Consider the following 27,555-nt stretch of genomic DNA (forward strand, 5'->3'; position numbering starts at 1 on the left):
AAAGCTGTACGCTCTGGGAAAGTGAGTTTTTACCCGGAGTGAGTTTTGAACCCAGTCCACCAGGTCTACTCCTGCATGCTACACAGCAACACCTGGTGGTGGGACCGGATATCACTTTGGGATAATTTTTATTTTTTTTACCCGCTACTGTGGTGATTGACCACTGCTGGTTTCAAAAGTGACCCCGAGAATCAAGTCTAGGGCCGAGGCATTCGATACTTCAGCGCAAGACATTAGCACTTGAAAGGAAAAGTTTAAATACTTAAGGTAGGTCGCTGTGTAACAGCCATACGGTTAGATTTAAAGGAGGCCTCTATTTGGGTAGTCCCCTTACAGGTGGTCTAAAAAGCACAGTAGTTTTCACGTCACATTTCTTCATTACAGAAACTCATTTCATCAGTCTACGAATGAACCCATTGTGTACCTCCAGTTCCTTGGCGTCAAAGTACTGCAGGTACTGCTGGGGAAGGACCTCATTGAAGCCCTCGAAGAAGGCCTGGGTCTGCTCCTCCACCCCTCTGGACAACCTCCACTCTGCCACCAGCCTGAAGGAAGGACACAGACACACAGGGGGACACAAAGAAAGACAGACACGATGTGTCAGAAAATTAGCTTTTTTCTATTGGAAGAAAACATCTGATAAAGTGTTCACACACACACACACACACACACACACACACACACACACACACACACACACACACACACACACACACACACACACACACACACACACACACACACACACACACACACACACACACAGAGATTTCTACACTCAACAAAAAATATATATAAACGCAACATGCAACAATTTCAAAGATTTTACTGAGTTATACAGTTCATATAAGGAAATCAGTCCATTGAAATACATTCATTAGGCTCTAATCTATAGATTACACATGACAGGGAATACAGATACGCATCTGTTGGTCACAGATACTTAAAATAAATATATAGGGGTGGGAATCAGAAAATCAGTCAGTATCTTGTGTGACCACCATTTGTATAATGCATAGAGTTGATCAGGCTGTTGATTGTGTACTGTGGAATGTTGTCCCACTCCTCTCCAATGGCTGTATGAAGTTGCTGGGAACTGGAACATTTACATTTACAATGGCTGTATGAAGTTGCTGGGAACTGGAACATGCTGTTGTACGTGTCGATCCAGAGCATCCCAAACATGTTCAATGGGTTACATATCTGGTGAGTATGCTGGCCATGGAAATACTGGGACATTTTCAGCTTCCAGGAATTGTGTACAGACCCTTGCGACATGGGGATGTGCATTATCATGCTGAAACATGAGGTGATGGCTGCGGATGAATGGCCCTCAGGATCTCATCACGGTTTCTAAATGGCCCTCAGGATCTCATCACGGTTTCTCTGTGCATTCAAATTGTCATTGATAAAATTGAATTGGGTTTGTTGTCTGTAGCTTATGCCTGCCCATACCATAACCCCACTGCTACCATTGGGCACACAACTCACAACTTTGACATCAGCAAACCGCTCGGCCACACAACACCATACACATGGTCTGCGGTTGTGAGGCCGGTTGGATGCATTGCCCAATTCTCTAAAACAACGTTGGAGGCAGTTTATGGTAGAGAAATTAACATTAAATTCTCTGGTAACAGCTCTGGTGGACATTCCTGCAGTCAACATGCCAATTGTACTCTCCCTCAAAACTTGAGACATCCGAGGCATTGTGTTGTGTGACAAAACTGCACATTTTAGGGTGGCCTTTATTGTCCCCAGCAAAAAGGTGCGCCTGTGTAATGATCACTCGGTTTAATCAGCTTCTTGATATGCCACACCTGTCAGGTGGATGGAATATCTTGGCAAAGGAGAAATTCTCACTAACAGGGATGTAAACAAATTTGTGCACAAAATTTGAGAGAAATAAGCTTTTTGTACGTATGGAACATTTCTGGAATCTCTCATTTCAGCTCATGAAACATGGGACCAACACTTTACATGTTGCATTTCTATTTTTGTTCAGTGTAGTTGGTTTTCAAAGCAATCCTACCTGATGTATTCCTCTTTGTTTTCCTCAGTGACCAAGACATTGCCTCCGTCTGGCTTCAGCTCGTGAGTGGTGACCTCCCCCAGGATCTCCTTGTCCACAGAGAAGTACATCTCCAGACCACACTCCTCCAAGTTGTTATCCCTGGTGGTTGGCAATCACAAGAGTGCAAGTCATCCTCATCAGCTCCTCCTCTACGCCATTATCGTTATAGTCATACATTGTCCTCTTCTCTTCCTTATAATCATTCTTACACTTAACCTCACTCAATAACAATCAACAAGCAGTTTCCATTTATAAGGAAAGCTGTTCACACCAATTCCCATTTCTACTCCCAATTCCCGGACTCACTTGATCCAGATGAGGGAGTTGTAGAATTCCGGGTCGATGGATTCCAGGTCCTTCAGGGCCAGGGGTTTGTTCAGGATGCGCTTGTAGAAGGGCAGGGAGAATCCTGTGTCGATGAACTTCCCATGGAACAAGGCCTGGAGAGAAACATAATGAACCAGGGATGTGAAGGGCTGTTGCGGTGACAGTATTACCGCCACGCCGGCAGTCATCAGTCATGACCGCAGTAAAATTGTACGTGACTGTTGAGTCACGGTAATCTCCTCTTACGCACTCTGGACATTCATTGGCAGTACCCAACTCGCTAACGATCATCAGGTCACTAATAGCCTGGTACTCAGGGCTCTATTGTCTCTCTAACCACCCTGACATCAATGCAAATGCGACTGAAAATCACATCAAACACTTACCATTAAAACAGTATGTGGTTTAAAAACTAACCATCACTATGATTGATCAATTTGAAGAAAAAAAAGTTAAAAACAACAGGTTGAAACCGGGTGGAAAACATGGTCGTTGTGGATGTTGTTTCAAAGCAGAACAAAATGGACAGCACTTTCTAAGGTGATGATTAATTCAAAACATACATATGCATATTAGAGATTATGCATAGGCCAATATACAGAGCATTCGGGAAGAATTCAGACCCCTCCACTTACGTTACAGCCTTATTGTCATTTTTTTATTTAAATTCTCCCCGCATCAATCTAAACACAATACTCCATAAGGACAAAGCAAAAACAGGTTGTTTGAAATACGGAAATATCACATTTACATAAGTATTCAGACCCCTTACTCAGCACTTTGTTGAAGCAGCTTTGGAAACGAGAACAGCCTCGAGTATTCCTGGGTATGACGCTACAAGCTTGGTACACCTGTATTTGGAGAGTTTCTTCCATTAGTCTCTACAGATCCTCTCAAGCTCTGTCAGGTTGGATGGGGAGCTTTGCTGCACAGCTATTTTCAGGTATCTCTAGAGATGCTCGATTTGGTTCAAGTCCAGCTCTGGCTGGGACACCCAGGACATTGAGACTTGTCCCAAAGCCACTCATGCGTTGTCTTGGCTGTGTGCTTAGGGTCTTTGTCGAGTTGGAAGGTGAACCTTCACCCCAGTCTTAGGTCCTGAGCGCTCTGGAACAGGTTTTTAGCAATGATCTCTCTGTACTTTGCGCCATTCATCTTTCCCTTGATTCTGACTAGTCTCCTAGTCCCTGCCACTGAAAAACATCCCCACAGCATGATGCTGCCACCACCATGATTCACTGTAGAGATGGTGCCAGGTTTCCTCCATACGTGATGCTTGGAATTCCGGCCAAAGAGTTAATTCTTGGTTTCATCACACCAGAGAATCGTATTTCTCATGGTCTGAGAGTCCTTTGATTTTGAATAGCCTAATAATAGGGCATTTTCAATATTTTCATAAATAATAGGGTGACATTACCTTTCGCTAGAGAATATCTCACCACTGAGTTACCCTCTCTCCTTAATTTCTTTATCCAGTGTGCAGAGAGAGGGGCTATTAACAGTTTAATGAAATATGTTTAGTTGTGAAAACATGACTATTGATGTTCCCAAACAGATTTCACTTGGTTTCCCAAAGCACTGGGTAGCTGCAGGAACAGGGTTGGAGAGTTTATGGCATACAGAGTTTGAACAGAATATCACCTGTTGTGCAGCGAAAGAGATGATTGTGGACTACAGGAAAAGGAGGACAAAGCACGCACACATTCTCATCGACAGGGAGCAGGGTGAGAGCTTCAAGTTCCTTGGTGTCCACATCCCAAAAAAACTAACATGATCCAAGCACACCAAGACAGTCGTGAAAAGGGCACGACAAAGCCTATTCCCCCCCCAGGAGACTGAAAAGATTTGGTATGGTCCCTCAGATCCTCAAGGGGTTCTACAGCTGCACCATCGAGAGCATCCTGACTGGTTGCTTCAATGCCTGGTATGGTAACTGCTCGGCCTCCGACCACAACGCACTACAAATGGTAGTTTGTATGGACCAGTACATCACTGGGGCCAAGCTTCCTGCCATCCAGGACCTCTATACCAGGCGGTATCAGAGGAAGGCATATTACCTCAATTACATAGACTAAGAGGTGCCCCTGCACATTGACTGTACCGGTCGCCTCTGTATAGAGTCTCGCTATTGTTATTTTCCTGCTGCTCTTGAATTATTTGTTAATTTAATTATATATATTTTTAAGGTATTTTCTCTTAACTCCTTTTTGGATGAAAAGCGTGCCCAAATTAAGCTGCCTGCAACTCAGCCATAAAAGCTAGAATATGCATACAATTAGTAGGTTTGGATAGAAAACACCCTGAAGTTTCTAAAACTGTTTGAATGATGTCTGAGTATAACAGAACTCATATGGCAGGGCAAAAACCTGAGAAGAAATCCACCCAGGAAGTGGGAAATCCAAGGTTGTAGTTTTTGTAACTCCACTGCTATCGAATACACAGTGGGATATTGGTCATTTTACACTTCCTAAGGCTTCCACTAGATGTCAACAGTCTTTAGAAACTTGTTTGATGCTTATACTATAAAGGAGGGGGTAATGAGAGGGGAATGAGTCAGAGATCTGCCAGCAGCCACAAGCTCAGTCTTGAGCGCTCACGAGAAAGTTCCACTTAATTTCTGAAGACAAAGGAATTCTCCGGTTGGAACATTATTGAAGACTTATGTTAAAAACACCCTAAAGATTGATTCTGTACACCGTTTGACATCTTTCTACGGACTGTAACGGAACTTTTTTGACTTCTCGTCTGAAACTAGTGAACGCGTGTCAACAAAAGGAGCTATTTTGACATAAATGATGGACATTATCGAACAAAACAAACATATATTGTGGAACTGGGATACCTGGGAGTGCATTCTGATGAAGATCAAAGGTAAGTTAATATTTATAATGCTATTCTGACTAATGTTGACTCCACAACATGGCGGATATATGTATGGGTATCTGAGAGCTGTACTCAGAATATAGCATGGTGTGCTTTTTCAGTAAAGTATTTTTGAAATCTGACCCAGGGGTTGCATTAAGAAGAAGTGTATCTATAAATCCATGCATAATAGTTGTATTATCATAATTTTCAAGGCATTATCATAATTTTCACAATTTCACAGTATTATTCCAACGAAATAGTGTGGAAATTCAACCTAAGTGTAAGTCAAGTTTCACCCCATAGAGAGTATTGAGGTAGGTACCATGGCAATGAATCTTCCAATGAACTTGAAGTACTTGAGGTGGTCAGGGTTGATATAGGAGGCAGGGTTGATCTGGAGACAGTAGTTGTCCTTGCCGGCATACTCAAACAGGCAGTACATTGGGTTCAGCACCTCGTGGGATAGCAAGAAGAACCACTCCCTGAGAACACACACACACCATATAAGAACATGTACCACACACACACTAAAAATATTCCATACACACACACAAAAAAACAAACATACAATCTGCAATGATCTCTAATATGAGTTCATACTTAACCTATCAGAATTCACCTTGCCACTCCTCCGTAGTCCAAGCCTTCCTCTCCAGGGAAAATGATCCACAGTCTCCGCCTGAGATCTTGTGGATGAAAGCTCATCATCTGATGGATACAGAATTGGAAACCGTTACTACGTTCGACTACTCTTGGAACACAGCCCCTATATTCATCCACTATTCTGTACCATGGGCAATGGTACAAAAATAGAGTACGGAAAGAATATTACAAACTATTTCTCTAACACTGATGTCTTTTCAACTAGTGTTATTTTATTTTTTATTTATTCACAGGCCTACAATATATTATTATTAATTTCTTTATAAAATATCATTTTTTATACACTCACTTGCTGGAATGAATCCTCAAACAGAGTTTTGCGGGTGACGGTGATCTTGATGTGCTGTGGCATTGACAGTTGCTGGAAGACGAAGAGAATTACTCAATTTACAGCCACAGGGACAAGAGGAATAACTATGGGTAACAATTCTCTACCCTTCTGCCATAAATGACAAATCCTAACTTCCAATTAAGTCACATTTCTTAGTCATGCATTAATGTCAATGGGAAACTAAGTGAAAATTCGACCTAAGGGCAACTCCTAATTTTCACTTAAGAGTGCGTGCACGTGTTTACTTCCCTTCATGAATTTAAAAGTAAAATTAGACTGGTGGAAGCCAGATCTGGGCTCCAATACTTGAGCTGTGGTTGATTGAGCTTGCCTGTTGCAATGGAACCAATACAAATGTCCCAAAAAGTGCAAATCCACCCACGAGGCATTACAGACAGGCTTAAGCAAATGCTCAAAGTATTGTAAAAATGCTTCATAATATTTTGACCCAGGTCTAGTGGAATCTCCCTCTAAACCGGCAATAAATACACCAATACTCCTTTTAAAGACATGGGGTAGTGAGCACCTGTAAGTGCATACTTTGGGAGAATTGGGACACAATGCCAAAGACTCACTGAATATTTATTTAACATTTAGCAGAATGAAATCTCTCGAATCTTGTTTTCAAGAGTGTCCAAATGAAAAACAAAAACGATAGGTGGTGGTGGTAGAGGTGGTAGAGGGCAGAGGTGGTTGAGGATATAAAGTGCACACTACGATCTAGTAGTGATGGAAGATGACGCCGTACTGTATGGCTGCCGTCTTGTGAGCCAACTTTGTTATTTTGCGTTTATCTTTACTATTTTTGAACGAAATGCATCCACTATGATTTCTTATGATCAACAAGAACTTTTGAACATCAGATCGGTAGTAAACTAAATCTGCCCTGGGCTCTGTGTAATTCCGATCCAATTTTTTAGGCTATCTACACGCCGGCCACCTACTCCCTCCATTCTATTGGCCAGTCACTTGATAACAAAATGGACTCTCGTAACTGCAATATTGTGTGTTTTGATGAAACTGGCCTTTCGGACTAGATACCCGACCCTCAATAACCCCATGGCTATCCAACTAGATGGATTCTCGTGCAGACAGGACATTGGATTCAGGGAAATCAACAGCAAACAGTGTGCTGACTCTAGCGCAGTGTAAGTCTCGACCCATTGTTCACCCATCTTGGAATACCTCACCCATCTTGGAATACCTCAAGTTGGCACTTAAACTGTATGAGGCTATAAACAAGCAGGAAGCAATGCACCCGAACGCTGCTTTCCTTTCATCCTATGTTACTATGGGTGATAAAGTCTTATACCATGGTTACTCTACACACATACAAAGGCCCTCACTTGTCCCCCCTTCAGCAAAGCAGATCATGACTCTATACTCCTGCTTCCTGTTTACAAGCAGAAGCTGGTCCTCCATTTCGAAGGTTATGCTACAAGACGGCTTTGCTAGCGCTGACTGGAACATGTTTCGGGACTCCGCCAACAGCATCAGCGAGCTAATGAGCTCAGTCACCAGCTACATTAGGAATGCATCACCGACGTTGTCCCCAAAGTGTAGGTTCGCTGATTCCCCAATCAAAAGCCCATAGCCTTGAGGTTGGTGCTAAAGGACAGGTCAACCGCAGCCAACACTAAGGCTATGGCTGAGGACACGAACATGTACAAGAACTCCCTCTACGGCCTCTGCAGTGCCATCAAACAAGCAAAAGGACAATATAGGAACGAGGTGGAATCCTATTACACAGGCTCTGATGCCCAACACATGTGGCAGGGGCTACAGTCCATTACTGATTACAAAGAAAGACCCAGCTGTGATCTGGCCAATTTTGCCTTTCTGCCAGATTAACTCAATGCAAGGTTTGACAAAAACAACACCAAGCCGTGCACGAGGGACCCCGCGGACTGGGTGATCTTGCGCTACGCGGACAACGTCAGTAAGGTTTTTAAATCAGGTCAAGACTCATTAGGACTCGGAGGGCAAGACGGTATTCCAGGGCGCATTCTCAGAGCGTGTGCAGGACAGGTGGCAGGCATATTCACTGTCATTTTCAACCTCTCTTTGTCCCAGTCTGTAATCCCCATGTGTCAAGCTGACCACCATCATTCCTGTTCCTAAGACTACCTGCCACAATGACTACCACCCTATAGCACTCACATCTGTAATCATGAAGTGTTTGAAAGGCTGGTTATGGTACAAATCATCTCCATCGTCCCAGGCCCACTCCAATTTGCATACTGCTCAAACAGATCCATAGACGATGCAATCTCAAATTGCACTCCACACTGCCCTCACTAACCTAGATAAGAGGAATGAATACCTATGTGAGAATGCTGTTCATTGACTACAAAACCATAGTCATGGTGGCATGGGCCCTCAAATCCTCAAAATGTTCTACAGCTGCACCACTGAGGCCATCTTGACTGGCTACATCACTGCTTGGTATGGCAACTGCACCGCAACTGCTCTATAGAGGGTGGTGCAGACAGCCCAGTGCCTTCAAAGTATTCAGACCCCTTGACTTTTTCCACATTTTATGTTACAGCCTTATTCTAAAATGGAATAAATAAAAATGTTTCCTCAGCAATCTACTCACAATACCCCATAATGACAAAGCGAAAACAAGTTCTTAGAAATGTTTGCTAATTTACAAAATATAAAAACAGAAATACCTTACATAAGTATTCAGACCCTTTGGTATGAGACACGAAATTGACCTCATCGAAGGAATTGTCCGTAGAGCTCCAAGACTGGATTGTGTTGAGGCACAGATCTGGGGAAGGGTACCAACAATTGTCTGCAGCACTGAAGGTCCCCAAGAGCACAGTGGCCTCCATCATTCTTAAATGGAAGACGTTTGGAACCACCAATACTCTTCCTAGAGCTGACCGCCTGGCAAAACTGAGAAATCGGGGGAAAAAGGCCTTGGTCAGGGAGGTAATCAAGAACCGGATGGTCACTGACAGAGCTCCAGAGTTCCTTCTGCAGCACTCCACCAATCAGGCCTTTATGGTAGAGTGGCCAGACGGAAGCCACTCCTCAGTGAAAGGCACATGACAGCCCGATTGGAGTTTGCCAAAAGGCACCTAAATACTCTCAGACCATGAGAAACAAGATTCTTTGGTCTGATGAAACCAAGATTTAACTCTTTGTCCTGAATGCCAAGCGTCACCATCTGGAGAAAACCTGGCACCATCCCTACGGTGAAGCATGGTGGTGTGGGGATGTTTTTTAGTGGCAGGGAACATGAGACTAGTCAGGATCAAGGCAAAGATGAACGGAATAAAGTACAGAAAGATCCTTGACGAAAACATGCCCCAGAGTTCTCAGGACCTCAGACTGGGACGAAGGTTCACATTCCAACAGGCCAACGACCCTAAGCACACAGCCAAGACAACAGAGGAGTAGCTTCGGGACAAGTCTCTGAATGTCCTTGATTGGCCCAGCCAGTGCCCGGACTTGAACCCGATAGAACATCGATGGAGAGACCTGAAAATAGCTGTGCAGCGACGCTCTCCATCCAACCTGACAGAGCTTGAGATATTCAGAGAAGAATGGGAGAAACACACCAAATAAAGGTGTGCCAAGCTTGTAGAGTCATACCCAAGAAGCCTAGAGGCTGTAATTGCTGCCAAAGGTGCTTCAACAAAGTACAGAGTAAAGGGTCTGAATAGTTTATGTATAGTTTTTTATTTTTAATAAATTAACATTATGGGGGTATTGTGTGTAGATTGATGAGGGGAAAAAAACAAATTAATCAATTTTAGAATAAGGCTGTAACCTAACAAAATGTGTAAAAAGTCAAGGGGTCTGAATACTTTCCGAAGGCAGTGGCGCAGAGCTCCCTCCCGTCCAGGACCTCGATATCAGGCCGTGTGAAAAGGGCCGGCAAATTGTTAAAAGGCCCAAGCCATAGTGTTCTCTCTGCTTCCGTTTGGCAAGTGGTACCGGAGCATCAAGTTTGACACCAACAGACTCCTGAACAGCTTCAATCCCCAAGCCATGAGACTGCTAAATAGCCAACAAAAGGGCTACATGGACTTTCTGCATTGACGTTTATATTTTTGCACTGTCTCTATACGCACACACACACACACTTTATGCACATTTTACACACTCACACACTCTTCATTTACTCACGCACACACATTCATACAGACTCTACACCCACACACAATCATCAAATACGCTGCTGCTACTCTGATTATCATATATCCTGATGCCTAGTCACCTTACCACCCTACATATCTAACTAACCCTACCATGCCAGTATCCATGCACATTGTATATGGTATTGGCACTGACCCTGTATATAGCTTACTTACTTTGTGTTATTATTTGTATTTCCTGTGTTTTTGTTCAAGTTGGCTTTTTCTTATTTAAAAAAAAAATCTATAGTACTACTGCATTGTTGGGAAAGAGCAAGGACGTGTACTAGTGCACGTGACAAACTTGAAACTAGGATTCAGGGTGTGTAGGGTACATACCTGACACCAGAACCTGAAGTACTGCACTTTCGCTTTGAAGTCCCTGACGTAGGTGATCTGGGGCCCGTTCTCACTGTGGGAAGCAAAGATGAAATACATTTTCCCATCTCTGAATTGGGTGACACAATTGAACCTTCGTTAAGCCCCACCCCAGAATTTGGGGCAAAAAAATTGCAGCGCTACGGTGGATAGCAAACGTTGCTAACAAAACCCGAGTCATGACAAACTCCTGTTTCAAAAGCATGGAAGCTAATGAGGACAATGGCAAAAACAGTTTCCATTAAAAATTAAAAATAAACAATTTTTTAAATGGCTAAATTAATGAACAGTTCACCAGGGAAAGAAAGGGAAATTGGATAACTAGTCAGTTGCACAACTAAATGCATTCAACCAGAACGTGTCTTCCGCATTTAACCCAACCCCTCAGAGAGGTGTGGGGGACTGTCTTAATCGACTTCCGCGTCAACAGCACCCGGGTAGCAGTTGTTGTTGGGGGTTAACTGCCTTGCTCAAGGGCAGAACGGCAGATTTTTCAAACTTGCCAGCTCAGGAATTCAAACCAGCGACCTTTCAGTTCCTAACCCATCGCTCTTAACCGCTAGGTTACCAGCCGCCCCAGGGGTAATTGCGACTGTTATACCTTAAAATGCATTGTTTTCTAACTGGTTACCTAGCGCTCCTTGAGTCTAGGGCTGGGCGATATGGCCAAAATATCATGTGGTATTTTTCACATTTTTCACAGTATTTTATGTTTTTGATTAATAAAAGTTCTAAATTTGCTTTATGAGTAGTGCGTGGCCCTAGGGTAGCAACACATATTCTCAATGGGTCTTTCTCCATTCTGATTGTTTTATACTGTTCAATTAAACTTCAACCTAAAATAATTTCCGGTGTTTCCATCAATTTCTGCATTTCCTGCACTCGTTTGAGATCATTTCCACACTGCCACGATATGGGCAAAATTACCAGGCCTTATTTTTAACCAAATGTTGAAATTGCGATTTAGATCAAAACACTTGGGTGAACTTTTTGAATCATGCAAATATGTTTATTATAATTCTATAGTTAGAATATAAATAATAGTGGGCACTTTGAATACAGTGTTGTTTGACATGACAACGAATGAAAATGCCATGGACGAGTTATTGTGACAGGTTAGGAACCCAAGTGATGTCCCGTGTTTCCTAGGGGATGCTATAATCTTTGGCTACATTAAATCTTTATTTATATAGCCCATATATATTCATGCTTTGCCTATTCCTCTTTGATTTAGCAGATACTGTTGCACAAACAACATGCTGATTTAAGCCTCCACCAGTACTGGTATCAGGCTGTATTAGCTAGCTCCGTTCGCTCTGACTCTGCCAGCTAACTAGCGATTAGCATTAGTGGCTAACACGATTTAGCTTAACTTGCTGAGAAAATATAAACTAGCTGTTTGCAGATGTAAGAAACACAAAGTAATATTGTAATTATAGAACGCTAGTGGATTTATATTAATAATAAAAAATAATAATAATATATGCCATTTAGCTGACGCTTTTATCCAAAGCGACTTACAGTCATGTGTGCATACATTCTACGTATGGGTGGTCCCGGGAATCGAACCCACTACCCTGGCGTTACAAGCGCCATGCTCTACCAACTGAGCCACAGAAGGACCACAATATATTAAGATCAAAGTGTAAACATCGTTGTCATCAACATTGCTGCATGTACCATGCAGACTGAACGAACGTGTCTCGTGGTCAAGCAACAACAAATACGCTCCTTGAGTGACAGGGGATGGGACTAGGTCTGTGTGGAAAGCGGCACGAAAAGAGAGAGAGAGAGAGAGAGAGAGAGAGAGAGAGAGAGAGCGGAGGGACGACTCAAGTAGCGGAGTAAACTATAAAAATGGACATTACACGCGTCGTATCACACTTAACAAACCAAACATTCAAATACAGTTATAGAATGTAAAGTAAAAACCCAAATCGGTCCGTGCATAAATACCGGTGTATAGTAAAATATGGTATAGCGCCCAGCCCTACTTGAGTCAACATTGAAACCTTTGCTAACACTAGCTAGCCAATTAATATAACATGTTTTCTCCTAATGCATGTTAGTTAGCCATATTAGCTATCATGAATATAACTTTTACACTGCATTCAGAGGCATCCAGTGACTTGCCAAAATACAAACTTAATTTTACTAGGTTCACATGAAGCAATTGTAATGACTGTCCACCACAACATTCCCAGGATTCTCCTGATCCACAAGGGGTACTCTGTTCAATTTCATTGTGTATTAAAAACTGTTTGCGATCATTGAGGGGTTTTCTCCAATGGTTTGAACTAGGATTTGGACTTCCTGAAAAATGGAGGTGGGCTTAGGGAATGGTCAATTAGGTGGGTGAGTGCACCTGTGAACTTTGATTAATGCGATTTGTGGATTAAAATTAAGTATTTTAAATATGTGGGTGTATTAGCACGTAAGTGAATGAGTAAGCGAGTCTAGAGATTAGAGAGCCGGCCAGAAATCAAAGGGTGAGTGAACACTTGAGAGTTTACTAGACTCACAGGGAGGATTTGCCCGTGCGAGGGTCTATGTAGGTGGTGGTTCTCCGGTTGTGGTCCACAAAGTAGGGGATGCCATCCACTGTGAACCTCATCTCCCAGCCTTCAGGTAGGGGCTTGTCATTCAGCAGCCTACAGGAGGGACAGACACACACACTTATTTACAGGGCATCGACAGCAATGCAAGAGTTTTGATTAACAGTACAATACTTGTGTTGTTTGTTTAGAAGTTCAACTGACCCTTGTGTCCGTGGGTCCTCCCACTGAGTCATCCGCGTTGTGTGGTGAACAAAATAAACCCTGCCGTTGGTGTCTGTTCGCTTCTCTGCAGTAGACAAAAACAAACAGAAGAACGACACTTTTAAAAAAAGGTCTAGGGCTCTATTTTTACATGTACATTTAACGTTGCAGATAGATTGTAGCTTCCATTAATGTAAATGTCTGCATATTTCCAATCCCCCAGAATGATAGAAAATTTGACACCTACACATTCAAGGGTTCTTCATTTTTTTTATAACTATTTTACACATTGTAGAATAATAGTGATGACAACACAACTATGAAATAACACACACAGTGGGGCAAAAAAGTAGTTAGCCACCAATTGTGCAAGTTCTCCAGCTTGTGCAAGTTCTCCAGCTTAAAAAGACGAGGCATGTACTTTTCATCATAGGTACACTTCAACTGCAAAAAAATGAGAGAAAAAAATCCAGAAAATCACATTGTAGGATTTTTAATGAATTTATTTGCAAATTATGGTGGAAAATAAGTATTTGGTCAATAACAAAAGTTTATCTCAATACTTTGTTATATACCCTTTGTTGGCAATGACTGAGGTCAAACGTTTTCTGTCTTCACAAGGTTTTCACACACTGTTGCTGGTATTTTGGCCCATTCCTCCATGCAGATCTCCTCTAGAGCAGTGATGTTTTGGGGCTGTTGCTGGGCAACACAGACTTTCAACTCCCTCCAAAGATTTTCTATGGGGTTGAGATCTGGAGACTAGCTAGGCCACTCCAGGACCTTGAAATGCTTCTTACGAAGCCATTCCTTCATTGCCCAGGCGGTGTGTTTAGGGTCATTGTCATGCTGAAAGGCCCAGCCACGTTTCATCTTCAATGCCCTTGCTGATGGAAGGAGGTTTTCACTCAAAATCTCACGATACATGGCCCCATTCATTCTTTCCTCTACACGGATCAGTCGTCCTGGTCCCTTTGCAGAAAAACAGCACCAAAGCATGATGTTTCCACCCCCATGCTTCACAGTAGGTATGGTGTTCTTTGGATGCCACTCAGCATTCTTCGTCCTCCAAACACGAGTTGAGTTTTTACCAAAAAGTTTTATTTTGGTTTAATCATATGACATTCTCCCAATCTTCTTCTGGATCATCCACATGCTCTCAAGCAAAATTCAGACGGGCCTGGACATGTACTGGCTTAAGCAGGGGGACACGTCTGGCACTGCAGGATTTGAGTCCCTGGTGGCGTAGTGTGTTACTGATGGTAGGCTTTGTTACTTTGGTCCCAACTCTGCAGGTCATTCACTAGGTCCCCCCGTGTGCTTCTGGGATTTTTGCTCACCGTTCTTGTGATCATTTTGACCCCACGGGGTGAGATCTTGCATGGAGCCCCAGATCGAGGGAGATTATCAGTGGTCTTGTATGTCTTCCATTTCCTAATAATTGCTCCCACAGTTCATTTCTTCAAACCAAGCTGCTTACCTATTGCAGATTCAGTCTTCCCAGCCTGGTGCAGGTCTACAATGTTGTTTCTGGTGTCCTTTGACAGCTCTTTGGTCTTGGCCATAGTGGAGTTTGGAGTGTGACTGTTTGAGGTTGTGAACAGGTGTCTTTTATACTGATAACAAGTTCAAACAGGTGCCATTAATACAGGTAACGAGTGGAGGACAGAGGAGCCTCTTAAAGAAGAAGTTACAGGTCTGTGAGAGCCAGAAATCTTGCTTGTTTGTGGGTGACCACATACTTATTTTCCACCATAATTTGCAAATAAATTCATTAAAAATCCTACAATGTGAGTTTCTGGATTTTTTTTCTCATTTTGTGTATCATAGTTGAAGTGTACCTATGATGAAAATTACAGGCCTCTCATCTTTTTAAGTGGGAGAATTTGCACAATTGGTGGCTGACTAAATCATTTTTTGTCCCACTGTAGATGGACGGAATTAATGGAACAAAAGGACCAATTGTGATGTTTATGGGACATATTGGAGTGCCAACAAAAGAAGCTCGTCAAAGGTAATGCATGTTTTATATTTCTGCGTTTTGTGTTGCGCCTGCAGGGTTGATATATGCTACTCTTTGTTCACTATTGTGCTATCATCAGATAATAGCTTCTTATGCTTTCGCCGAAAAGCCTTTTTAAAATCTGACATGTTGGCTGGATTCACAACGAGTGTAGCTTTAATTAAGTATCTTACATGTGTGATTTAACAAAAGTTTTATTTTTATATAATTTTCTTTTTTAATTTGCCGCGCTGCATTTTCCCTGTTTTTTGCCCAAGTGGGACGCAACCGTCCCCTATACCATAAGAAGTTAACTGACTTGCCTAGTCAAATAAAGGTAAAAAAACATTTTTTAAAACAACAAGCTGTCCTGGGATCAGTGTACTGATGCAATTTTTAAGAAAGGACAACAGACTATTTCCTACGGAAATTGCACTTAATGTTGATCGAACCATCATGGTTCTCTTTTATAGATCATTCACTGAGAGCATTCTATCCTACTGCTTGACCTGCTGGTTTGGGAAGGTTACACAAAAAATAGGTTGGGCAAGACAGTCAGGACCTGTTCAAGTAACAGACATCTCAACATCAACTGTTCAGAGGAGACTACGTAAATCAGGCCTTCATGGTCGAAATGCTGCAAAGAAACCACTACTAAAGGACACCAATAAGAAGAGAGTTGCCTGGGCCAACAAACACGAGCAATGGACATTAGACCGGTGGAAATCTGTCCTTTTGGTTTGACGAGTCCAACTGTGATATTTTTGGTTCCAACCATTGTGTCTTTGTCAGACGCAGAATAGGCGAACAGATGATCTCCGGATGCATGGAGGCGGTGCTTTGCTGGTGACACTGTCTGTGATTTATTTAGAATTCAAGGCACACTTAACCAGCATGGCTACCACAGCAATCTGCAGCCATACGCCATCCCATCTGGTTTGCGCTTAGTGGGACTATCATTTGTTTTTCAACAGGACAATGACCCAACACACCTCAAGGCTGTGCGAGGGCTATTTTACCAAGAAGGAGAGTGATGGAGTGCTGTATTAGATGACCTGGCCTCCACAATCACCTGACTGCAGAATGAAGGAATAGTAGCAAACAATTGCTCAGCATATGTGGGAACTCTTTCAAGACTGTTGAAAAAGCATTTCAGGTGAAGCTGGTTGAGAGAATGCCAAGATTGTGCAAAGCTGTCATCAATGCAAAGGGTGGCTAAATCTAAAATACATTTAAAAAAAAAAACTTTCTTGGTTACTACATGATTCCATATGCGTTATTCAATTAGATGTCTTTACTGTTACTCTACAATGTAGAAAACAGCACAAAAAGAAAATTAGTAGGTGTCCAAACTTTTGACTGGTACTGTATATTGATTGTTATATTTTTCTTATTTTAATGTTGTCAAAATATGTGAAAAACTGACTGTTCTCATTGCAAATCCTGTAACAGCAAACCCCCATGAGTATTTAAAGACAACTACTATTCATTTGAAAGGAATTAATTTGCCTATCAGCTTAAAAGAGAAAAGGTTCAGATTGCTCTCCTACAGGAAACATCTGACATGAGAAATTAAAGCGAAATGGATAGGCAAAGTGTTTTACGTGTCATAATTCTAAAAGCAGAGAGGCTAACATTCTTAGGTAAAAAAAATACCCAGATGTTATCACTGGTTAAGATTGTTCAGGATTCTTAAGATATGTCATTATTACTGGTTTTCTATATGCGAGTATATTCAGCTGGGATCAATTTATGCACCTAATATGTACGAAAATACCTTTTATTGCAAAACTTGTAAATGATGTATTTTCACTGGCAACACCATTCTGTGTTTTAGGACGAGACTATACCTGTCCATTGAACCCACTGGGTCGATCAAAAACCTCCCAATCAGAAGGCATCTAGGAAAACTAAGGGTATACATACATTTTATTTCATTTTCTGTGTAATTAATAAATAAATATACATACACATATAGATATATATACAAACATATTTTTGTATTTTTTTCCCCCTTTTTCGTGATATCCAATTGGTGGTTACAGTCTTGTCCGTAGGGGAGTTGCAGCGATGGGACTCGGGAGAGGCGAAGGTAAAAAGCCATGCGTCCTTCGAAAAGCGAATGGGCCAAGCCGCACTGCTTCTTTGACACACTGCTCACTTAAGCAGGAAGCCAGCCGCACCAATGTGTCGGAGGAAACACCGACCAGCTGGCGACCGGAGTCAGCTTGCAGGCACCCTGCCCGCCACGCCACAAGGAGTTGCTAGAGCCCAAATGGGACAAGGAAATCCCAGCCGGCCTAACACTTGCCTAACCCGGACAACGCTGGGCCAAATGTGCCTCGCGGGTCTCCAGGTCACGGCCGGCTGTGACACAGCCTGGGATCGAACCACACCTGAATTCATTGCCTATTTAAAGAATCAATGGAATCTCTACATGGAGAACGATGAAACATCCAACATATCTCCTTCAATAATTTGAGAAGCAGGCAAGACAGTTATGAGAGGGAATCATTTGTAGTAATACATTGATTACTGCATCGTTGGGTTTAGACCTGGCAAGGCATTGGAGGCATTTCACTGTAATTGTGCACGTGATATTAAAACTAAGATTGTTTCTTGCTGTTTAAAGAGAGAAAACGTTAGAACTACAGTTGGACTTAGAGTTAAGTAAGGCAACTTGAAGATGAATTTAAAAACACTTCAAAGAATTACAAGCTGCAAGATCAGCATTAGACTAACTGCTTACAGATAAATCAAAAGCATCTTTTTTTCCAGGCTAGACACAGATTATATGAATACGGAAGTAAGCAAAATCTCCTCCTTTCAAGACTGGCAAATAATACAACTGCACCAGCTGCTATCCCTTCATTAAAGCATCAATCAGGGTTGGAACGATTCAACACTAGAGAAATTAACTGTCGCTCTACAGCTCAGACTCCAGCAATAATCTGGCTGACATGCAATCCTTTCTGGATAAACTCTCTCCCAACAATACCTGTGGGAGGCAGAATTACAATGCAAGAGATATCCAAAGAATAAATAGAAAAGGCAATTAAACCCTTATAAGAATTGACAAGACTTAACAGAATCCCTATTTAGGAATGTATACAGACTCCTTTTCCAAATGGCGAACTACCTCCAACTTTAAACCATGCTAATATTAATCTTATTCTAAAGAAAGGTAAACCAGCAGAAGACCGCGTGAGCTATAGGCCTGTGTCCCTTATTAATGTGGACAGTAAACTCTTACCTAAGACCCTAGTTAGGAGACTAGAAAGATTTCTACCACCTTTAATAAAGCTGGTAGACGCAAAGGCATTCATTCATCAATTTCATAAATCTCCTCAGCATAATACAACACGGTGAGCAATCACAACATAGGCTCACTGCTCTATCACTGGATGCTTAGAAGGCATTTGACCGAGTAGAATGGCCATACCTATTTAAAGTACTTAAGCGGGAGAGAATTTCGTTAACTGGATAAAGTTGATATACCATGCCCCTCAGGCCAGTGATAAAAAAAAAAAAATGGAATGCAGTCGCACAGTTAGCATTGGTCCACGAAACTACCTCTAAGTTCCTACAGACATAAAAATGGTATCCACGAGTGTCTGACTCTGGGGAATTAGGTAAACGACATCATTGCTAAATCCCAAAGAATCCCTTTAAAGTCTGGAGAGATATTTGCAAACACCTTGGGAGAAAGGATTACTTCTCTGCTCTGACTCCCCTTATTAAAAACAAGGTCTTCCCCCTGGTGTTCCTAACAGCATTTTCCACCTCTGGTAACAGAAAGATAAAAGGTCAATAGAGATGTTTGATGGTGATATTGCTATTGTTTCATCAAATCCAACAAAAATGTGCTGTATCACACAGACAATTCTATGCGTATCTTATTGAATCCAACATGGTGTTCCCCCCACAGAACCCAATACGAACCACAGTTGATAAAACATTGTATAGCCATTTTTATGTTGCTATACACTAATGTTGAAAGTAACACAGGTGCTCTGACTAGGGTATGGGAAACAGAGCTGGAAAGAGGCCCAGAAATTCAAAACTGGATAAAAGATGTGCTCGAGAGATACAAAAGATACAATATAAAGATTGTGCAAAAGGTTCATATGACTTCCATTATATGTAATAAAAATGAATGCGAAATCATCTGATACCTGTAATATGTGTAAGAAGGAAAAAGCCACTCATGGCCATCTGTTTTGGACTCCATTATAATTACAATTTTCTAGCAATGGATAAAGGAATTCCATTCTAGGAATGGATCATCTATAAGTGTCATTGGAAATAGGACCTTGTTTACCATAGCACAGCTCAATCTTAAAAGAAATACTCTTTGTTGGCCGCAAATGTATTCTCCTTAACTGTACGAGCTACCAGCCACTAACAATACATCAGGGGAATTATAAGGTCTTTAAAGTGCTGCCACTGGAGAAAATGAGCACTATATTTCGGAACAAGGAAAGAGATTACTTCACAATATTGGATCTCTTCCCCCTAAACTTGCAGATACCCTAAGAAGTGTCAATATACAAATACTATGGGTCTTTCGTTGATACAACTGGACCCTGGCCCATTTGACTACGCTTTCTTGTATGGAAGAATTTTCGTTAGGGGTATTTTGTATTCTATATACACTACAGCCACACACTATGCAACAGTCAAATTAAGGAAGGCTTGTATAGAAAAACAAATCGTTAGAGGCAATGAAACATTGTAAGAGAGCAGAGAACTCAAAGTGAACGTACAATTGTTAGTGTGTTTTTGTTCGCTCTCAGTGTTTTGTTGTTTGTTATGCTTTGTTTTATGTTACCTGGTTATGTTTTTTGGAAATCAAATATATGTACAATTTGTTTATGATGTTGACCTGAAACAAGGAAAGATTTATTTATTTTTTACTTTGGAACAGGCTTTCATTGACCAGTGAGTAGTCAAGCCCTCGTCAGACCAACAACGGTATAATTCATAGAAAGCCTGCCTCTTTACACTAAACGGCAGGTGTGCGCCCATAATTCCCGCTGTCAAAATATAACAAATATTTCTGACACACCCACAAAGCAACAGCGAGTGCACTAAGATTTATGTTTGCATTTGGATTGTTAAAATAGAGCCGTCAAGGCATCTACAAACTAGGTTCGGCTTGTTCCTAGCAGAACCCGGTTAGGTGAAGCGAACGTCTGCCTCGCATACTCCCTCAAGATCTTTGGTCAAAAAACAGGAACAAATCTGCAATATTAAAGTTGTTTGTCCCACTTGAGACTAGGCCTGGGCGGTACTGGTCCTTCTGTAGCTCAGTTGGTAGAGCATGGCGCTTGTAACGCCAGGGTAGTGGGTTCGATCCCCGGGACCACCCATACGTAGAATGTATGCACACATGACTGTAAGTCGCTTTGGATAAAAGCGTCTGCTAAATGGCATATATTATACCGTATTTTATGATATACCGGTATTGATGCAGGGACCGGTTTGGGTTTTGATTTGAATGTTTGGTTTGTTAAATGTGATACGCCATGTGTAATCTCAATTTTTATAGTTTACTTCGCTACTTGAGTCATCTCTCTCTCCCCCATTTCTCTCCGTGCCACTTTCCACACAGACTTAGCCACGCCCCCTGTCACTCAAGGAGCGCATTTGATGTTCCTCAACCACGAGACACTTGTGTTCAGTCTGCATGGTCAACGCAGCACATGTAACAATGTTGATGACAACCATACTGTTTTCACTTTCCTTCTTAATATAAATACACTAGCGTTCTATAATGACACTATTCGTTTGTGTTTCTTACATCAGCATGTTGTTTGGGCAACAGCATCTTCTAAATCAAAGAGGAATATGCAAAGCAAGAATATGTTAGCTACATGAAGTAGCTAAGAGAATACATGCAATGTAGCCAAAGCTTATAGGGTTCCCTAGGAAACACTTATCATTGTTTAGTTCCTACCCTGTCACAAAAACTCCTCCCTGGCATTTTAATTCATTGTCATCTCAAACACTGTATTCCAAGTGCCCACTATTATATTCTATAGAATTAGAATAGTCATTATATTTCCATGATTCCAACAGTTTTGCTCTAATTAGCAAGTCAAATTGCGATTGCAACATTTGGTTAAAAATAAGCCCTAGATTATTTTCCCATACCGTGCAGCCCTACGTGGCAGTGTGGAAATTATCTCGAGCAGTGGTGTGAAGTACTTAAGTAAAAATACTTTCAATTACTACTCAAGTCATTTGTTTTGGTATCTGTACTTTACAATTTTTATTTGACAACTTTTACTTCAATACATTCCTAGAGAAAATACTGTACTTTGTACTCCATACATTTTCCCTGATACCTAAAAGTACTCGTAACATTTTGAATGCTTAGCAGGAGAGGTAAATGGTCAAATTCACATACTTGTCAAGAGAACATCCCTGGTCATCTACTGCCTCTGATCTAGAGGACTCACTAAACACAAATGCTTTGTTTGTAAATGTTGGAGTGTGCCCCTGGCTATCCTAAAATAAAAATACAAACAAGAAAATGGTGCCATCTGGTATGCTTAATATAAGGAATTTGAAATTATTTATACTTTTACTTTTGATACTTAAGTACATTTTATCAATTACATTTACTTTTGATACTTAAGTATATTTAAAAGTAAATACTTTTAGACTTTTATTCAAGCAGTATTTCACTGGGTGACTCACTTTTACTTGAGTCATTTTCTATTAACGTATCTTTACTTTTACTCAAACATGACAATTGGGTACTTTTTCCACCACTTCAATTGAGTGCAGGAAACGCAGAAATGATAAAAGTGCTGAAATTTGTTTTGGTTGAAGTTGAATTGAACAGTATAAAACAAATCAGAATGGACAAAGACTCATTGATATCACTTAGAATGTATGTGTTACCACCCTAGGATCACTCACTACTCATAAAGCAAATGTAGTACTTTTATTATTCAAAAAAATAAAAATATTGTCATATACCGTCATACCGTCCATTTTTTCTTTGAAAATACCGTGATATAATATTTTGGCCATATCACCAAGCCCTACTGTATCAATAACATACCCAGTAAAACTTTCCTAAAAATAGCCAGAAACAATTAAGATAAATGAAGAAATTTATCAATTGAAGTTTTTGCTGAGGCGGTCTTCATTCTCACAATATTAGATCTAACTAAGATGTTTGGGTAAATATTTCTCAAGCTAAAAAAAATAAAAAGTAGTCTCCTCTCGTTGAATGACAACAAACATTTAATTGAAGAATCCTTACTGTTGACCACTCACAGACAAAGGGGCGTAGACGTTGACTACCGAACTTCGGCTTACCTCAAGAAAATAAATATGCACTCGAACAGCCGGGGGAAAAAAAACTGCCGAACACCAACACTAACAAAAACTTTACAACATTTCTGCAAACTGTGTCAACCGGTAAGCATAGAGTAAGCTTTAGAATCCCTCATCGTACCACATATAGATTTCCATTGCAGTTGTATGCTTAGAAAGTTAATTGAATCGTAATCTGTCAAAATAAAACAAACTGGAAACATGTCAATTTTGGGGGTAAAGTGAAAGTGTGAGCAGTTGCTAACTAACTGGAAGTAATTGAAGCTAGCTTGCTAACTAACCAAACGGTGGGGCAAAAACAATGTATAGTTAGTTAGCTATAACACTGCCCTGTGCTAGCAAACATAACGCTGCCTCCAAAACTGGCAAGGCATTTCTGGGCAATGTTCACCTTTTGATGTTGTGTCTGCACTTTCCAAGCATAGTGACATAAGTTACAGTTGAAACGCATTGTCGTGGAATGTGCCACTTACCCCAGCCGTGTGGCAGCGGCCCAAGTGGGTCAAACTCTTTGTTTGCTGCAGCTATTTGCTGATCCTGGAGCTATAATGGAGAAACAAGGAGGTGAAAGAGTTTACAGTACATGTGTTGAATAATGCTTCTTTACAATAGTAGAAGGGAGGGAGCCTGTGTGGGGGTTGACAACTCACACCCTGTCGTATATGTAAGTATAAGAGGACTCGATTTTCCCTTCCAGTATTGGCGAAAGGAATGTCCTTTGTTAACAGACACCCGCCGAAACTAACACGTTAAAAAGTGAATACTGGATCAATATTTCTAACATAAGAACGTGGGGAATTGTCAGATGATCTACAGAAAACAAATGTCATATAGGCTGTTATTTTGTGATGTCATTAAAATGATGAGGATATACTGTAACTTGAAAAGTATACACACTATATGCACAAAGTTTTCATTCAATACGTTGGGCATATGAACAATTATGAAAGTGTTTTTGTTAAGAGAGGGCTGACTGGCCTAAAAATCCATGCTGTAGCTCTGTTCAAGACAACATGACAAGTCTTGGAGCCATGGGCAACTAAGGAGGACATTGTGACCTCGTGGACAATCAGAGCCTTACAAGCACACCGAAAGAATATCCATCGAACTACCTTTCAGTCCGCTAGGGACCTGTTTGCTTCGTATTAAGTTTCAAGTCAATAATCTATACTGTGTATGTGTTTATCCTTTATTATTTAGTTAGATAATAAATAAATAATTAAACAAATTTGTGTAGTGCTGAATCATAAGGCTGGGTTTTTTGCAGATGCAAGGAGGATACAACGTTCAGAATGATGATATGATGAGGTGATGATTAATAAGTTGACTGTTAGATAATAAATAAATAGATCTATACCTTCTAGAGTTGAATTCAGGAGACGGTAACTCTTTAAACAACTTTTTCCATGGTGCCCAAAATTGTTAATTGTTTTACACGATGAATTTAAAACCAGGTAACAATTAAACATAGTTAGTGAGAGACAACAGTCCTGAGATTAATCAAGGTCATGTCACGACAGTGGCCCAATCCAAAATCCACCCCTAGACCATATACACTTGTTGAGATCTGAGATGATTTAACAGGTGTAAGCAATTTGGTAATAGTTTCAACTTGCCACTTTGATAAGCTAGGAGATTCTAAGGCTAAGTTTCATCATATTGCTTCCACCTTCCAAATATTCTCAGATCTCCACAATTTAGGATTGTGCCAGTGCAGGGAAGTGAACGAGTGCACACTTTGGGAGGTAGAATAGAGTATTGCAAGGTAGCCTGTGTCATACCCCAAAAATGAACCTCTGGTTGAACTGCTGCATGGCCCCCTGCAGCTGGCTGCGCTGGTGCTGCCACTCCTCATAGTTGCGCACAGACTCCTGCGTGGGGCGCTGCCACGTGGTGGTCCGGGTGATGTGGTCCACGAAGTACACCCTGCCCATGGGGTCCACACGCCGCTCCCACCTACACGGTACAGGAGGAGAGAGGCGAGTGAATTTTGAATGCCGGCAAAATAATGAAGGCCCTGTTTGAATAGTTCAGAAATAAGGATCCATTTCCAGTCCACCTTTCTTGAAGTAATCACAGATCTGAAACAGTTGGATTGGTGTAAGTAATAGGGTGGTAACCTTGCTTACATCTATCCATTAACTTATACACCAAGTATAGAAAACATTAAGAACACCTTCCTAATATTGAGTTGCACCACCACTTTTGGCATCAGATCAGCCTCAATTGGTTGGTGAATGGACTCTACAAGGTGTTGAAAGCATTCCACAGGAATGCTGGCCCACGTTGACCCCGGTTCCCACAGTTGTGTCAAGTTGGCTGGATGTCTTTTGGGAGGTGGCTCATTCTTGACACACAGGAAACTGTTGAGCATGAAAACCCAGCAGTGTTGCAGTTCTTGACACCTACTATCACCCGGCACCTACTATCATACCCCGTTAAAAAGGCAATTCAATATTTTATCTTGCCCATTCACCCTCAATGGCACACATACAACACGTCTCAATTGTCTCTAGGCTTAAAAATCCTTCTTTAACCTATCGTCTCCCCTTCGTCCACACTGATTGAAGGGGATTTAACAAGTCACATCAATAATGGATCATATATTTCACCTGGATTCACCTGCCCAGTCTATATTGTGGAAAGAGCAGGTGTTCATAATGTTTGGTACACTCGGCGCACAGTGCCTTCGGAAAGTATTCAGACGCCATTAATTTTTCCACTTTTTGTTACTTTATAGCCTTGTTCTAAAATGCAAATAAATACAAATCCTCAGCAATCTACACACAATACCCCATAATGAAACATGTAAACAGGTTTTTAATTCTTTGAAAAATTAAAAAAAATGACAAACTGAAATATTTTATTTACATAAGTACTCAGACCCTTTGCTATGAGACTCAAAATTGAGCTCAGGTGCATCCTGTTTCCATTGATCATCCTTGAGATGTTTCTACAACTTGGAGTCCCCCTGTGGTAAACTCAATTGATTGGACATGATTTGGCAAATAAACACCTGTCTATCTAAGGTCCCACAGTTGACAGTGCATGTCAGAGCAAAAACTAAGCCATGAGGTTGAAGGAATTGTCCGTAGAGATCCGAGACAGGATTGTGTCGAGGCACAGATCTGGGAAAGGGTACCAAAACATTTCTGCAGCATTGAAGGTCACCAAAAGAACACAGTGGCCTCCATCATTCTTAAATGGAAGAAGTTTGGAACCACCAATACTTTTCCTAGAGCTGGCCACCCATCCAAACTGAGCAATCGGGGGAGAAGGGCCTTGGTCAAGGATGTGACCGAGAACCTGATGATCACTCTGACTGAGCTCTAGAGTTCCTCTGTGGAGATGGAAAACCCTTCCAGGAGGACAACCATCTCTGCAGCACTGCACCAATGAGGTCTTTATGGTAGTGGCCAGACGGAAGCCACTCCTCAGTAAAAGGCACATGACAGCCGCAATGGAGTTTGCCAGAAGGCACCTAAAGACACTCAGACCATGAGAAACAAGATTCTCTGGTCTGATGAAACCAAGATTTAAACTATTTGGCCTGAATGCAGTGTCATGTTTGGAGGAAACCTGGCACCATCCCTAAGATGAAGCATGGTGACGGCAGCATCATGTTGAGGGAAAGATGAACGGAGCAAAGTACAGAGAGATCCTTGATGAAAACCTGCTCCAGAGCGCTCAGGACCTCAGACTGGGGCGAAGGTTTAACTTCCAACAGGACAACGACCCTAAGCACACAGCCAAGACAACACAGGAGTGGATTCAGGACAATTGTCTGAATGTCTTTGAGTGGCACTGTCAGAGCCCGGACTTGAACCCGATCAAACATCTCTGGTGAGACCTGAAAATAGCTGTGAAGCAACACCCCTATCCAACCTGACAGAGCTTGAGGGGATTAGCAGAGAAGAATGGGAGAAAGTCCCCAAATACAGGTGTGGAAAGCTTGTAGTCATACCCAAGAATACTCCAGGCTGTAATCGCTGCCAAAGTTGCTTCAACAAAGTGTTGAGTAAAAGGGTCTGAGTACTTATGTAAATGTAATATGTTTTTTATTTGTAATAAATTAGCCAAAATTTCAAAAAAACTGTTTTTGCTCTGTTATTATGGGGTATTGTGTGTAGATTAATGAGGGGGGGGAAATTACTTAATACATTTTTAGAATAAGGCTGTAACCGAACAACATTTTTCAGGAAACAAGGCATATGTCGCGGGTCACTACTACACACGAGAGCCATTTGAACGTAAAAAAATATATATACAAATTCAAAATGCATTTTTGTGCAGAAATGCCTTCAGGTACATGTGAAATTTCATGTGCCTTAATAGACAAACGTGTATGCCATCTGTAAATACAAATTAAATTGTTCAAATTCTGAGCTTAGTTGGTTTAGTCGCAGAACAAGGAAGCAACCTTCCTTTTTCTGTGGGCTGGACATGCCGAGATGATTTCAGATTGGTCTGCTATATAGTACACTTCTGTCTATTTGAACTTGTTATTGTGTGTAGGTAAACCTAACACAGCTTTTTTTTTATTTTTTATATATATTGCTTAGTACAACTGTATAAATCAAATCAAATTTTATTTGTCACATGCGCTGAATACAACAGGTGTAGTAGACCTTACTGTGAAATGCTTACTTACA

General features: G+C 41.3%; 1 protein-coding gene across 2 annotated transcripts in view; it reads right to left on the reverse strand.

Moving 5' to 3' along the window:
- The window catches only part of LOC118388944 (E3 ubiquitin-protein ligase Itchy-like), a 61,365-nt gene that overhangs the window by 4,906 nt on the left and 28,904 nt on the right, over positions 1-27,555 (reverse strand). For both annotated transcript variants that reach the window (XM_035778567.2, XM_035778568.2), the window contains 11 exons: positions 24,685-24,859; positions 23,377-23,446; positions 13,549-13,633; positions 13,312-13,440; positions 10,751-10,823; positions 6,219-6,290; positions 5,886-5,974; positions 5,589-5,748; positions 2,381-2,514; positions 2,033-2,173; positions 425-545 (listed from right to left, as the gene is read on the reverse strand). In XM_035778567.2, the coding sequence (XP_035634460.1) occupies positions 425-545; positions 2,033-2,173; positions 2,381-2,514; positions 5,589-5,748; positions 5,886-5,974; positions 6,219-6,290; positions 10,751-10,823; positions 13,312-13,440; positions 13,549-13,633; positions 23,377-23,446; positions 24,685-24,859 (1,249 nt within the window). The remainder of the gene's footprint in view (positions 1-424; positions 546-2,032; positions 2,174-2,380; positions 2,515-5,588; positions 5,749-5,885; positions 5,975-6,218; positions 6,291-10,750; positions 10,824-13,311; positions 13,441-13,548; positions 13,634-23,376; positions 23,447-24,684; positions 24,860-27,555) is intronic.

The sequence above is a fragment of the Oncorhynchus keta genome, chromosome 10 (genome assembly GCF_023373465.1).
Source record: "Oncorhynchus keta strain PuntledgeMale-10-30-2019 chromosome 10, Oket_V2, whole genome shotgun sequence".
Classification (NCBI taxonomy): Eukaryota; Metazoa; Chordata; class Actinopteri; order Salmoniformes; family Salmonidae; genus Oncorhynchus; species Oncorhynchus keta.